The 15,218-nt window shown below is 34.6% G+C and overlaps 2 protein-coding genes across 4 annotated transcripts; both read left to right on the top strand.

The window, feature by feature from the left end:
• The first annotated feature begins 2,783 nt into the window (after positions 1-2,783).
• On the top strand, positions 2,784-12,004 carry LOC140823333 (uncharacterized). Its single transcript, XM_073184612.1, has 28 exons — positions 2,784-2,918; positions 3,029-3,121; positions 3,257-3,440; positions 3,845-3,969; positions 4,964-5,086; positions 5,202-5,345; positions 5,530-6,185; positions 6,736-6,857; positions 6,931-7,022; positions 7,141-7,357; positions 7,447-7,510; positions 7,870-8,018; positions 8,115-8,185; positions 8,285-8,458; positions 8,541-8,612; positions 9,008-9,109; positions 9,189-9,278; positions 9,592-9,667; positions 9,757-9,853; positions 9,993-10,062; positions 10,162-10,341; positions 10,460-10,582; positions 10,673-10,756; positions 10,840-11,024; positions 11,134-11,272; positions 11,378-11,437; positions 11,579-11,683; positions 11,787-12,004. Exons 2-28 carry the CDS (start codon positions 3,038-3,040, stop codon positions 11,898-11,900), a joined length of 3,702 nt encoding a protein of 1,233 aa, XP_073040713.1. The 5' UTR covers positions 2,784-2,918; positions 3,029-3,037; the 3' UTR covers positions 11,901-12,004.
• Positions 12,005-12,367: 363 nt separating this feature from the next.
• On the top strand, positions 12,368-14,389 carry LOC140823334 (thiamine pyrophosphokinase 1-like). 3 transcript variants are annotated; one of them, XM_073184615.1, is made up of 6 exons: positions 12,375-12,588; positions 12,676-12,772; positions 12,890-12,996; positions 13,262-13,360; positions 13,637-13,886; positions 14,011-14,389. In XM_073184615.1, exons 3-6 carry the CDS (start codon positions 12,952-12,954, stop codon positions 14,127-14,129), a joined length of 513 nt encoding a protein of 170 aa, XP_073040716.1. In that variant the 5' UTR covers positions 12,375-12,588; positions 12,676-12,772; positions 12,890-12,951; the 3' UTR covers positions 14,130-14,389. The 3 variants fall into 3 exon arrangements, with proteins under 3 accessions (XP_073040715.1, XP_073040716.1, XP_073040714.1); XM_073184613.1 differs by having other exon boundaries at positions 12,924-12,996; XM_073184614.1 differs by lacking the exon at positions 13,262-13,360 and having other exon boundaries at positions 12,368-12,588; positions 12,924-12,996.
• Positions 14,390-15,218: the final 829 nt, after the last annotated feature.

The raw sequence follows: 15,218 nt of genomic DNA on the forward strand, positions 1-15,218 counted from the left end.
CTTAATTTGGGACAAGTCGTATTTTGCGTCAATTTGGCTAAATCAAATGTAATCTAGGAAAACTGATGGTTGCAAAACCAAATTGAATTATTAGTTTAGCTGAAGATCCCAACTGAATGATCAGTCTAGCTGAAGAGCCCAGTTGAACAAAAATATCAAAATCAGTTAGGCTCAGAAAAATGTTCAGCAAGGTGGATTTGATTGTTTTCATGTGATAAACTTTCCAGAAGCTTCCCAAACAGTCATTTTTTTTGTGTTCAATGTATATATCATTGTTGGAGCCTATATATACAACACCTTAAATATCAAATACAAGCTTCTGAATATGATTCAAAGCATGAACAACATACATGAAGAAATTAGCTAAATGAAAGCAAACACAATGTGTGATAATACAATTGAGATATAGATACATTGTAAATGATTAAATGATAGATACATTGTAAATGATTAAATGATCACATATATTCATGAGAGTTGAATTTCAAAGTTTAGTAGAGTGAATCTTCATACAAAAATATTAAAAATTGTGTTTGTAGTCCTGACATAAGAGAAGCGAAACATTATGCAGATTGTGAGATTTTGACCAATAATCGAGTTGTTAAAAAATGATGATGCAGAAGTTGTTTCCGAACATCTCTAAACAAATCTGTATCTGTTTATTTATCGTATTTACTTATCATTACTATTGTTTTAAAATGTATTGTTGAAACATTTTATATATATTTCAAATATCAAAATATTACATACCAAGTGTTTGATATAATATTACAACTAAAAAAGTTTTAACACATTCAATTTGCATATATTTTAAATGTTTCGCCAAAATACTTATTCAGTTTCTACAAAAATTATTTTGAGCATATTCCGTTTGGTTTGAAAATCAAGTTCGATTTAATTTATCGGTGCTCAGCATTTCAAAAATCGAACTATTGCTACTTAAAGAAATCCATCCTATCATTATAACTTAACACAATCCACTTGCTAGTTTAATCTGAAACGAAATCGATCCGTCAATATACATATATTTTATAAATACGTTAGATTTCCTTTGACTTTTTTATGTTACTAAAAAGTAAGCAATTTTAACTTTAATTTTATTCTATGTATACTATTTCTCGGTTGCTGCCTCATTATATATATATAATATTAAATTTATCCAATAACATAATACTTTTCACTTAAAATGATAAATACACGAATATATAGGCAAAAAACTAAAAGTAGGGATACGTATGTGACAATTATTGTTATTTCTTAATTTATTTATTTGATCAGCATGAACTGTAATCCTTGTGTCTTTGCCAAGTTGGGTGGCCCAAGCTAGTACACAAACTAAAAAGTACAAGGCGGAGAAATCTTTCAAGTTCAATTCTCGTGGAAGTGATTTGTATAAATAATGGTCACACCTAAATATCGAACAAATTCACCAAGTAAAATTGTATAATAATAACCATTTTCAATTTAGATACACATATTTATATATCTACGTCACTAAAAATAATGTTAAAATAGTCATTTACGTATGTAATAAATACCGTCACTACTTATCTTCAAATTCTTCGCATTCAAAATCTTTTCAATTTATCTCCTAATAATTCACATTCTTCTTTTGGAAAATTAATGAATGTGCAATATATATACTTGTATATTTATCTCAAAATCATATCATGTCAAGGAGTATGTCTTTTGTGAGACGGTCTCATGAATCTTTATCTATGTGACGGATCAACCATATTGGTATTCACAAAAAAAGTAAAACTCTTAGCGTAAAAAATAATATTTTTTTCATGGATAACCCAAATAAGATATCTATCTCACAAAATACGACCTGTGAGACCGTCTCACACAAATTTTTGTCCTTGTTAAAAGGTTTTAAATTAGAGTATACTTGCATATATTACTAGTTAGATAGAAATTTTGCCCATTTTGAAACAAATAAGTCGTTTTACTTTATATTTGATTAATATCACGAATTATCGAATTTGGATTCGAGTCCACATTATTTTGTTCAATATTTAATGAGACATTCGAAAGTTTAATATTTTATTAATATAATATAATTATATATATCAAAAAGTATTTATTTTTTAGTATTTGTTCAAATAACTCGCAAACATGTTCGAAGTTTTTGAGTCGAAATCAAACTCGAACTTTTTAATTCGAACTGAATTTGAACAAAACATTTTACACTATTAGAATTTTGAATTGAGCTCTAGCATATCTAATTTAGATTCCACCCTTCTAAAAGGATCCGAAGGAGCTCGACCTCCTATCATGGGAGGTCGAGCTTCCGAAGTTCGAGTTTCAGCAATCACCATCATCTCATTTCCGCGAAGCATAAAAATCTTCTTCATTTTCATTTCAATTCGATTTAGTTCGTCCCCAATAGATAATAAATATTTCCGAATTTCAATCTTAGATATAATCCTTAATACCAAAAATTATCTAGAGGAAGTTGAGTACAATACAATTATACAAACGTCTTACCAAATCGTTCTACTTAATTTTACAAGATTTCTTTCTATAAATTCTAAAGAAATAATCCACACTAATGTTGTATGTAAAAACTTTTAAGTATATTTTTCCCATACAACAAAAAAGATCACTTTTAGATTATTATGAAATATTTTAAAATAATAATATTGATAAGAAAATCAGATATTTAAAAGCGCACTGCGACCAAACCCCGCTTATTCCTCACGAATCGAACTACCACTGTAACTTCCAAAATTAAATAAAATAGTTAAAAATTATAATTTTACTTAATTAAAAAAATATGTGAAGACACCGAAAGCCAAAAGGTCAAAGCTGTGTGTGTACTATATATATGACCCAACCTCCGAGTGCGGGCTCCGTCTTCCTCCCCTCACTGCATATCTTCTGTGTTTCGGACTAAAGAACAATAATAGATTCATGTATATACATATCTGTTTATTGTAATTCTTGTTCATATTCGTTCGATAGCGTTCTCTATGTGTTTTCTCTCTGAAAGTTGTAATCTTTTGTGCTTTTTTTGTAAGATTAGATCAGAAACATGGTTGAGACGAGGCGGAGCTCTTCTTCTAAACGTCCTCTTTCTTCTCCATCGTCTTCTCTGGTTAACGGGAAGCGATCCAAGGTTTGGTTTTTATTGTTAAGAGGTTTCTTGGCTTCTTTAGCTTTTGGGTTTGGGTGGAATGCTTTTTTGGGTTTCTTTGTTCTTGTTTTTGGTTCGCGGTGGTTTTGAATTTTGGGGGGTTTTGTCTGTGTACAGGCGTCAGAGGCGTCTTCTTCGTCGACCAACGATTCTCCGTCCGCGAACGAAGTGGTAGATGAAGCGGTGGTGACGAAAGAATCGACTAGAGATGAGGCTGGATCTGCTGATCTGGCCAATAGTGGCAGCGTAAAGCAACCAGATGCTGTGGCGGTAACAAAACAGCCAGGAGTGGCTGTGGAAGGTGATGTTTCTGTTTCTTCGATTATATTATTGATCTTATGCCCTGCGTATGTTCTGATTTCATTATTATTGTTTCCGGACGATCTTTTGTAAATTCTTGCTCCATGTTTGTTTTTATTTTTTATTTTAAATGTTTTGGGCTAGTGGTTTGAATAAATTATTCTGTCGAATGAATTTATTTGATGAAAAGGTAGGTTCGGAATTATGTTTTGAGCTTTTCTGGGCATGCCCAAATGCAAGATTTTATCTTATGAGTACTATTAAGCTGTGTTTGATGTGATGGTTGTATAAATTATGATAAAGTGTGGTTTACACTAGGGAGAAAATGGGTTTCAAAGAGTGAAATCAATCATTGTATTGATTTTCTTCTTTTAACATCTTGAATTTTTTCTATTGTTGATGCAGGTAATTCTTCAATGGATGTGGAAAAAGGGAAGCCCAGTGGACTGTTAGTCAATCGAGGGAAGAAACGGCAAGTTAAATACAATGAAGGGGTTGCATGGGGAAAACTTCTGTCTCAGTGCTCCCAGGTAGGCTGATACCTTTATACTCAATTTCGTGTATTCTTTGTTTACAAAGGTCTGTAATGCACAAGTTATCCTTATGAGGAGTTGAAATCCTTAAACTAAGAGATACTTGTAGAATGATTTATTTTATTGGTTCATGATGGTGTAATGTGACCTTTCCATTTTAAATATTAAATAATCCCAGTGGAGTCTCCATGTTCTGGAGGCGGGGCGTGTTTGTGCGTCTTTGTAAACGAGTTTGTGACAGTGACAAAAATCATCTCCTTACTGTGACTGCCCGAATGCCTGCAGAAGTGCATGGTCGACAGAGTAAATTTTGAAGCTTTGGCTGGTGTTTTTTGGTGGTCCATCATTGACCTTTGTCAATTAAGCATATGATTTATGACTCCAAAAAGTTTATTTTCCTTAAAAAGCCCAAAGTCTACTACAATGAATAAACTACTCTCAAGGAGATTCTGCAAAATTTAGATATCCTTGATATGGAGCAAAGTGTTCTTATGTTGACATAAATTCACTGTCTAAGCTTGTGTACATGCTATTAAAGCTAAAAAAAGGAAATATGAGTGTAATACCAAAAGGAGTAGATTGAGAATTCTGCGCCCGCGCCGTGGTTTGCCTACAGTTTTATTAATCTTTATGGAGTAAAGTCCCAACTCCCTAGTATTTACGAGGCCATGCTTATCTATCCATAGGTTTATCGTGGCACCATACAGTTCATAACTATCACAAATGATCTGCTGCATCTAGCTGCTTGAAGTCTTTGATAACAACATAAATGTTTGATCAATATCGTAAATTTATTCAGTATGTAATTTTTCAAACCTAATAACTCTATAAGTTCTGTCCAAAAACACATTATTTTGGTTTGAAAAGTGTATTATTCAAAATTTAGATTTATTTGTTTGTATGTGTACCAAGTCCACTTTTGCTTGTCTTTGAGAGATGTCTATTAACCTGTCTATTTCCATGCCTGTTAACTGTGTCGGGTGTGCTGCAGAGCCCACATATTGTCATGCAGCAGACCACTTTCACTGTTGGTCAAGGTCATCAATGCGACTTGTGCGTGGGAGATGCCGAAGTTAGTAAATCCTTTTGTAGTCTGAAGCACATTGAATCCGAGGTAAATGTTGATTTTTTTCCTTTTTTTGTCTTACTGCCATGATTCTAGGTTTCAGATTTTCATCGATTTCATTACTTTATGAATCTTCAGTCTTCACTTTATTTGTTATTTCCAGGGAGGAGTGTCGGTTACATTGCTTGAAATAACTGGAAATGAAGGGGCTGTTCAAGTGAATGGCAAGGTTTATTCCAAAGATTCCAGTATTCATCTAAATGAAGGAGATGAAGTGGTTTTTAACTCGTCTGGTAAACATGCTTATGTATCCTTGTTACAGAAGCATTGATAGTACTGCATTTTTTCCTTTATTTTTGTGAGTTGAAATTTTTTGTTTATAGCTATTAGAGTCATCCTCGTATTCTAGTTTTCTTCACACAGATAAACTTGAGAAGTATACCTTTTCAAATTGTACCAGACAATAGTGTGTTTCCTTGACACACTATTAGATTTTTCAACAACTCACCAATAACGGTGATGCTACAGTGGGTGTGCCACATTCAATCAACTTGTTAGAACATCACAGTGAACCAGTAAAAGGGTTACATACAGAAGCAATATCAGAAGACCGTTGTACCATTGCCTCAACTCTTGCATCACTATCCAATCTTCGTAAAGAATTATCCCTTCTCCCTCCATCTCAAAATGATGAAGATACACGACACGGTTCTGAATTGCCAGCATTACCTTCTGCTTGTGAAGAGTTAGACAACCATGTGGAGGATGCTGAAATGAAGGATACCTCTGATCAAGAGGATGACATTCCTATATCAATTCTTGCAAAGACTCTCGCTCCATCTCCTGATGTTACCAATGGAAATTCAAATGTTGATGCAGAGAGTAGGAAGATTGTTGCGGAAAGCAATGACTTGAGGCCATTTTTGCAGATTCTAGCTGGTTCTACATCTCCCGAGTTTGATATAAGTCGCAGCATATCTAGAATCCTTGATGAGCATAGGGGGGCATTCAGAGATCAGCGGAAGGAATCAGATGTTCCTGTTTCGATATCATTAAGGCACCAGGCGTTTAAAGATGGTTTACAACAAGGACTACTTGATTGCAAAAATAGTGACATTTCATTTGAAAACTTTCCATATTATCTGAGGTAAAATAATCAAATTTTGTTGTATGCATCCTTGTCTATGTACATCTTTCATTATGGTTCACTTACCACTACTGATAACTTCTATTAAATATAGTGACAACAATTATTGAAATGGATCTAAATATACGTCGAATATGTCCTTTAATCATTTGCTTTTAGAAAGACTGAAGCATATGTTATGTGTCGGCAGCCAAGTAAAAAACATGTGTGCTCAAACACTGTTATATCTAGAACCATCTTGTTATTCTCAATTAAAAGCAGTTGTTTGTTTTGTTGTGCCATTGAACTGAATTTTGATCAATATACCTGTGTGTCTGTATGTATCAATTTGTAAATGAGCATTTATTCATTTGTTTGGTGCACATTGTTCAGTCCTATCTGTGTGCGTGAAATGAGGGATTTGTGCTTGCCAGTCCTCTGATTTCAATACTCTCTCTCTGTTAATGGACTTGAGCTATTGACTGTTACTTTGTTTCGTATTATTAAGTCTATGCTATTCATTCTTTCTTCCTTGACATAGTTATTTTTTGCAATTTGTTTTTGCTGACAGTGAAACCACGAAGAATGTTCTTATAGCATCAACGTTCATACATTTCAAATGTAGCAAACTTGCAAAATATGTTTCAGCTCTCCCTACATTGTGTCCGAGAATTTTATTATCAGGACCTGCAGGTTGTAGCTCATCCTTTTTATCTTGTGTTATGGCATATTACTTTTGCTTCCTTCTTAGTCTTCTTCCTTTTAGGTTCGGAGATATATCAGGAAACCTTGACTAAGGCACTAGCGAAATATTTTAGTGCGAGAATCCTCATAGTTGATTCTATTATACTGCCTGGTGTAAGCATCCTCACCTGCTTTCCTTTAATGTGTTCCTGGTTTCCTTGATGAAGTTGTTCGTTATTGTATCTAAAATCATGTGGTGTATAATGATTGAAAGTTAGAAAAATGTATCCAGGGAACATCATCAAAGGAACCTGATTCTGTGAAAGAAACTTCAAAGCCTGAGAGAACAAGTGTGTTTACTAAACGGGCTGCAGCCACTACATTGCAGCTAAAGAAACCTGCCTCAAGCGTAGAGGCTGACATTACCGGTGGTTCTACCATAAGCTCGCAAGCCCAGCCTAAGCAGGAGGCATCCACTGCTTCATCAAAAAACTATGTTTTCAAATACGGTAAACTCAATTTTTTTTCTTGTTGATATTCTATATTTTGCGTTGATAGCATGTACTTTGTTGGTTGAAATTCTTTGTTGTTTTGGCAGGTGACCGAGTGAAGTATGTGGGTTTGTTACCATCTGGGTTTTCTCCTACTCAAACTCCAATAAGGTAATTGTCCTACCGAGTTGATTTAGTTTCCTAGATAACAAGTTTTGGATGGTTTTCCTGATTCTTTTTCTAAACTTATGTTTATTGATAGAGTTGACCATTAGCTGTTGGTCTCCTGATAACAACTAAACTGCTGTATTCACTGGTTACACTTTCTACTGTGTGTACTTTCAGGCTTTTAGTTTCAGTTATGTTTTTGTGTACATGTTTGTGAGGAATTATGCTAGTTTTTTTTTAATACATAAGCAGGAATATGAGAGTAAAAACCACACCCATTTCTGGGACTTGATAACGGATTATCTATTTTGGGATTCATTCTTTTATTATGTAGGTGGTGTTGTAACATGTTTTATGTGCAGGGGTCCAACATATGGTTACAGAGGCAAGGTGGTACTCGCTTTTGAGAAAAATGATTCTTCTAAAATTGGGGTTAGATTTGATAGGACAATTCCAGATGGTACTGATCTTGGGGGCAACTGTGATATAGATCATGGGTTCTTTTGTGCTGGTAACTATTTATTATCTATCTATTTTCTTTCAATTAATACCTGTTATCAAACATAATTTTCCTTAATTCAGTGGTGGCTGTTTTCTTTCTATACAGCTGACTCATTACGTCTTGATAGTTCTAATGCTGATGACACAGACAAGCTTGTCATCAATGAACTTTTTGAGGTGAGTACCTTAAATAGAATTATGTTTGCTATTCTCAGAATAATTTGTCATGCTCTGTATTTGTGTTCTTACTAGAGGCAAATACTGTAATTTCTGTAGGTTGCTTCCCTAGAAAGTAAGACTTGCCCATTAATTTTGTTTGTGAAAGACGTTGAGAAATGCTTGGTGGGAAATCCCGAAGCATATGCAGCTTTTAAAAATAAACTCGAAAATTTACCAGAGAATGTTGTTGTAATAGCTTCTCATACTCACACAGACAACCGGAAAGAGAAGGTTAGTTTAGCGTTATTTTCCTTATCAAGTTGTCCCTGCATCTTTTAGGACTTACACTACTTGTGCTTGCTGCATATTCCAGTCTCATCCTGGTGGATTATTGTTCACAAAATTTGGGAGCAACCAAACTGCACTGCTTGACCTTACCTTCCCGGTATGCCAAAGAACATCTTTATTTGTCCTCTTTCCTTTCCTTTTTTTTATTTTATTATGTAAGTGATTCATTTGTTATTATTTACATGGAACTTCCTAGTTGTATGTTCAATTTTTCTTGGCCCTTTAATTTGTGCTACAATAGTTTTCGTCTATTTCAAATGATTCAAGGGGTGAGGGAACTCTACTAACTGTTTCGTCTATTTCAAATGATTCAAGGGGTGAGGGAACTCTACTAACTGAGAACACACTGAAAAGACACGTGACTATGTATCTTTTCTTCGTTGGATTCATGCATACTTGTCATTGGTGATATTTGTGCATGCATATGTGCTCTCCTGTTTGTGTTCGTGCAGAGTATCTGAACTACGGTTGCACTTCATTTTCTTTATCAAGGATAATTTTGGTAGATTGAATGATAGAAGTAAGGAAACTCCAAAAACAATGAAGCAGCTTACCCGTCTTTTCCCAAACAAAGTGACGATACAGGCTCCTCAGGTAAAAAAGTTGATTTCTAATATTGTGGTTGTCTGTATTTAGTTGGAAGCAGGCTGTAAAAGTTGTTTCACTTTTACAGGACGAAAAAGTTATATCAGACTGGAAACAACACCTGGATCGTGATATTGAGACAATGAAATCACAGTCAAACATTGCTAGCGTTGATTCGGTCAGTCACATCTGTCAACTGACCCATATGTACATATATGAAATTGCATCTAGTTTACATGATTCGCTTGGTTATATGAGTGGATTATATTTGGTTATTTCCTTGGAAAGCTTTTTTAACTTGATCACCAGTAGTGAGAAAGTGTGGCAATGACGACATTATTAGTAAACTTAGAATGGAAATGTTACGAAACTATGTCATGAACTATTTTATTCAAACATTTCTTACTGGTTTGACTCAAATGTTTACCGTATGATTTTAATCTTTGAATGATTTTACACATTTTCTTTCTATTTATTAATATGAATTTCAGGTTCTAAATCGAATTGGCCTTTGTTGCCCTGATCTGGAAACTTTATGCATCAAAGATCAAGCTTTGACTACTGAAAGTTAGTATATTTATACGATTTTTAAAAGCTTCAACTTTGATACAATGTACTTAAATCAACTGGTAATGTCGTTGGACTCATGGTGACAGGTGTTGAAAAGATTGTTGGCTGGGCTATAAGCCATCACTTTATGCATTGTTCAGAGGCTTCAAGCAAAGAGTTAAAACTTGTCATTTCAAGTCAGAGGTGAACTTTATTTGTATATTTCTGTCAACAATATCAACAGATTGAGACTAAAAGATAACTGGAGATGCAGCATAGGAAAAATGCCTAGCTCATTTTGGTTCACGTTCTTATAGTTTTCCCTTCTGGCCTCGTCTTGCAGTATCAGTTATGGGCTCAACATTCTGCAGGGACTTCAAAACGAAAACAAGAATTTGAAGAAATCTCTCAAGGTGAATCAGTGTCTCTGTTACTCGTAGTTAAGTTTGCTTCATGGTTTCCCAATGTTTCTTGCAATCCGGAGTAAGAGAATGACCCTGCTTGAGTTTCAGGATGTAGTTACAGAAAATGAATTTGAGAAAAGGCTGCTCGGTGAGGTTATTCCACCCGATGATATAGGAGTTACTTTTGATGACGTTGGTGCTTTGGAAAATGTGAAGGAGACTTTGAAGGAACTGGTGATGCTACCGCTGCAGAGGCCAGAATTGTTCAGCAAAGGGCAGCTAACAAAGGCAAGTGAATTTCAGCTGTTGTACATTTTTAGAAGTATAATCAGTCATCATTTATAGATGTATAGTAGGTTAGGTCATATATTTGGTTTTTTGTTTCTGACTCTGTCGCTCGTGGCAGCCATGTAAGGGAATATTGCTATTTGGACCTCCTGGTACTGGCAAAACTATGCTTGCAAAAGCTGTTGCAACTGAAGCTGGTGCAAACTTCATCAACATATCAATGTCAAGCATAACATCGAAAGTAAAGTTCTTGATTAGCCGTCAAGTGGTTTCATTTATTGCACAGGTCTTTTGCTGTTTAAAAATTAACATGGCCTATTTGTTCGAATAGTGGTTTGGTGAAGGAGAAAAATATGTGAAAGCTGTCTTCACTTTGGCTAGCAAAATTGCCCCTAGTGTTGTTTTTGTTGACGAGGTTGGTGTACTACCGTGATAATCCTCTACTTTTTTCTTCTTGGCACTCTTCTACTCATTTTTTTTTTACCTTTGTTGCCACAGGTTGATAGCATGCTAGGGAGACGGGAAAACCCTGGTGAGCATGAAGCAATGCGCAAAATGAAGAATGAATTTATGGTGAACTGGGATGGCTTGCGTACCAAGGATAAGGAACGTGTGCTAGTACTTGCTGCTACAAATAGACCTTTTGATCTTGATGAGGCTGTTATTAGGAGGCTTCCAAGGAGGTCTATTGTTGCTAAACCTAGTAACTTGTTTTTTTCTTCCAAAGAAAAGCTTTTAGTGCACGCAAGCGAGACCACAACTCTGAAATACTATTATATATATTTTACGCAGGCTGATGGTCAACTTGCCAGATGCTCAAAACAGAGAGAAAATATTGAGCGTGATGTTAGCCAAGGAAGAATTGGTCCCGTCAATTGATTTCCAGGCTATTGCTAGCATGACGGAAGGGTATTCAGGAAGTGATCTAAAGGTTTGTGTAGTATGCTGCATTTTATTATATGTCATCTCAACTTGGTTTCCTTTTTTGTATTTGGGATTCTAGCCATGGTTTAAATCAAGTTTTCCTCTTTTCCAGAATCTCTGCGTGACAGCTGCACATCGTCCTATAAGAGAAATTTTGGAGAAGGAGAAAAAGGTTCGTATGTGTGAGTGTGCTTGTGCTATAGTACATCCAGAATCTTGCTGTCTCGTAGCTGTTACTGGCATTCACTCTCATTCTAATCTGTAAAACTATTTATAAAGATATATGGCATGCTAATACGTCGTAAATTTATAGGAGAAAGCGTTGGCGGAAGCAGAGAAGAAACCATTACCTGCATTATACAGCAGTGCTGATATACGGCCGCTGAGTATGGAGGACTTCAGATATGCACACGAACAGGTGCGTTTATTTCTGTCGATTCATCCCTTTTCAAACTCTCTCTCTTCTCTCTCTGTCTCTCTGGGTTATAAAAACAACTTTGCTTTGCATAAAAAACCAACAGGTCTGTGCAAGTGTATCATCAGAGTCACAGAACACGAACGAGCTTCTCCAATGGAACGATCTCTATGGAGAAGGCGGATCAAGAAAGAAGACGTCGCTTAGCTACTTCATGTAGAAGAAGATCTTGTACAGATTGTCCATGTTCAGTTTTTGTTCACCTGCAAGTTTGTTTCATGTATCATATGTTTATTAGTCTATCCTCTCCTATTTTTTGCTTTACGGTTTCACCAACCAAGACTTATTTTTATGCTTTCTTTTGATTTTAAATAAAAATAAAATAAGAAGTTTGCGAAAAAAAATACATTATTATATAAATAATTAAAGTTGAAGTTTTTGTAAATAAAGGTAAAATAAGAAGCTTGAATATTATACATTAGTATTATATAATTAAAGTTGAAGTTTTTGTATAAATTTTTAATTTTTTTAATCATGTTTTTATCTATATTTATATTTATTTATATAAATTTATACGAAAAATTAATTAGTTTGAAGATTATAAAATATGTTTAAATAATTAATTCAATCATATAAAAACTTTGAAGATGGATCTTTTATTATAAAATAAGATAAATCTTTGACCATAAAAAAGAAAGTTGTAGAAGAATATTCTCGACATGTAACTGAAATTACATATTATTTATTTATTTTGACTTTTATGAAAATCGCGATGGAGTTCGCAGAATCAATGATGATCCACTCTTCTGCATTCCTCCTGCCGAATCTTTCTTCTGGTAGTAGCGATTACGCTCTGGTTTTGCTCAATCAACGTTTGCCTCGATTTACTCCTCTTCTCTGGAAGCACTGTAATTGTCATGCATCCAAATCTCGACATTGTGTTTTTTTTTTGTTTCGTTCAAATTATTCTGAGATCTGGTTTTTTGGGTTTTCAGCACAATTTCGTGTATGTGCGGACGGTGGAGCGAACAGGGTATATGACGAGTTACCGTTTATGTTCCCTGAAGCGGAGCCGTTGGATATTCGCAAAAGGTTTGTAGTTTGATTCAATGTTTCTGGAATCAATGAGATTGTGAAATGAGAGATATTGTTATAATAAGAAGATATCTTTTGATAAATTGAACTGAAAATGGTGGTGGTGATTTGCAGCATTTGCTTCTTAAGGATTTTGTGTGTGGTCCAGGTATAAGCCAGATGTGATCAAAGGAGACATGGATTCAATCAGAGCAGAAGTTTTGGAGTTCTACAAAAATGCAGTTAGTTAATTATTTGCTTTTCGCTTGAACAGTCATTTGGACATCTGATTTAACCAAAAAATGATATTTATGGATCCTAAATTGGTTTCTTCGTTTCCGAATGATTCACGTATAGCTTTATGAAAGTTGCTTTCTTTTTTCGAAAAAAGTCACCTTGACATATTTTTTATGATCGTGTTGAAATCGGCATCTTGTATCTTTCTCTAGATTTAGCTTTACATATAATACTCTGATTCTTTGGCATTTCCAAATATCTATTTTCCAGGGGACTGAAATAGTTGATGCTTCCCATGATCAGGACACCACAGATTTACACAAATGTGTGGCATATATTCGAGATTTACCAGATCGACTTAATCAAAATGTATTTTCTCATGCTCAAAATCTTGATTTTGTGGGTATTTGTTTGCTGTATATTAATTATTTCACCACCTCAAAATTGAAAACCATCAAGAACCAGGGAAGGATTTCATTTCTGATTGTTTTTCTTAATAATATGATATCTATTTTGATGGGAATATGATAGAGTTTTAATTGAAAGATCTTTGATCTCTCTTCTCTCCTTTATTGTTCTTTTTCAGTTTCACATTTCTATATCTATTTAAGCTTGCACTCGGTTATAATTGAATGTTTCTTTCAGCTATGCATTCTTGTTGCTGGTGCACTTGGCGGAAGGTTTGACCACGAGGTTGGGAATATCAATGTTATATGCCATTTCTCAAGCACAAGGATAGTTCTTCTATCTGATGATTGCCTCATCCAACTTCTTCCACATAGTCATAATCATGAGATTCATATCCAACCAAGCGTCGAGGGTCCACATTGTGGCCTCGTCCCTATTGGTGCACCCTCTAAAAGCACCTCAACCACAGGGCTCGAGTGGAATCTTAGTAAGTTTTGCTAAACTAAATACATTTTACACTGTCAAGAGTACTGCCCGAGCTCTAATTTGTTGGCGTGTGCTATATTTATTTCTGAGGTTGATCTGTTGTTTGTTAATGCATTGTGTTTCAGCCAATACGGAAATGAGATTCGGTGGTCTCGTTAGCACATCCAATATTGTTAAAGATGATATAATAACCGTGAGATCCGACTCCGACCTTCTTTGGACTATTTCCATAAGAAAGGCATGATGATTAAGGCAGCAGCACAACCAGTTTGAAGACATTCATTAGGTCCGAGTGAATAAGTAAAGGTCGGTTGTGTTTTTCATTAAGATGCTGTCGCATTGTATAGTTTCAAGATTCTTGCCTCTCGGCATTTATTGCTGGAAAGATGAAATAATTTAATAACTTGTTTGAATGTCTTTTCTATACCATATGTGTGGAATATAGCATTGGACCGTGATTAATATATTATTATTGTATAAATGAAAAATTGTTGGTTTGTTGGACTGAAGCTACTGTTAGCCATTGGATTGTGCTGTCCGTCGACCAACTTCTTCCTCGTAGATTCTCCCTTTGCATCATCTGCCTCACCTTCCAGGGTCTCCAATTGCCTTGACAAAACACAAAATGAGAGGGATTCCAAAAAGAGTTCCGGTATGAGACTGTGCAGTTGAAGAGTGATTAAAAAATTTGATAAATATTTACTCATATAAAAAAGATAATCTTCTTTTCGGCAACTTATAACATAAGAATTTTAAATTTAAACGTATTTGACTTGAGCCAATTCTGGAATCAGTGATCTTCTGAGAAATTTATAGGGTGCATGTAAGTGACATAAACATGTTGGAAAGATTCGTCTTGTTACAGCAGAGACACTCGTCGAATCTAGGACGTTACACAAACGATCAATAAATTTTCATTCCAATAGTTAAATACATTTTCATTTCCTGTCTTATGGATTCTTTTTGTGTAGACTTTGACTAATCAAAAAATATATATGCACTCTCATAAGATTTGACAGAAACTGAATACACATTTAACATTTAGCTATGTTGTTGAGAATTTAAAAGCAAGAGTCCCACATCTCAAATAAACAAATACCCGTTCAAAAATGGAATAGAAGTATGACATAAAATTTCGAATACAAACTAAAAACTGAAATATTAGTCGAATATTATTATATATTTTTTACACACGTCACTATCTATGTTATACCGTATTAACAACCATAAGTTCTAATATTAAATAATTTGATGTCATGATTCTATTATCATAAACTACTGCCAAACAAAATTATCTCGATTTCATCCTAATTTTATAAGTATCATGATAAAA

This window comes from Primulina eburnea, chromosome 2 (genome assembly GCF_022965805.1).
Source record: "Primulina eburnea isolate SZY01 chromosome 2, ASM2296580v1, whole genome shotgun sequence".
Taxonomy (NCBI): domain Eukaryota; kingdom Viridiplantae; phylum Streptophyta; class Magnoliopsida; order Lamiales; family Gesneriaceae; genus Primulina; species Primulina eburnea.

Bases quoted from the DNA above. Each gene is read 5' to 3' on its own strand.
- LOC140823333 (XM_073184612.1), top strand. From the start codon at position 3,038: ATGGTTGAGACGAGGCGGAGCTCTTCTTCTAAACGTCCTCTTTCTTCT. The intron at 7,511-7,869 runs GTAATTGTCCTA...TTTTATGTGCAG, and splicing joins CCTACTCAAACTCCAATAAG to GGGTCCAACATATGGTTACA. The intron at 8,186-8,284 runs GTGAGTACCTTA...TAATTTCTGTAG, and splicing joins TCATCAATGAACTTTTTGAG to GTTGCTTCCCTAGAAAGTAA.
- LOC140823334 (XM_073184613.1), top strand. From the start codon at position 12,441: ATGAAAATCGCGATGGAGTTCGCAGAATCAATGATGATCCACTCTTCT. The intron at 12,589-12,675 runs GTAATTGTCATG...TTGGGTTTTCAG, and splicing joins TCCTCTTCTCTGGAAGCACT to CACAATTTCGTGTATGTGCG. The intron at 12,773-12,923 runs GTTTGTAGTTTG...TGTGTGGTCCAG, and splicing joins CCGTTGGATATTCGCAAAAG to GTATAAGCCAGATGTGATCA.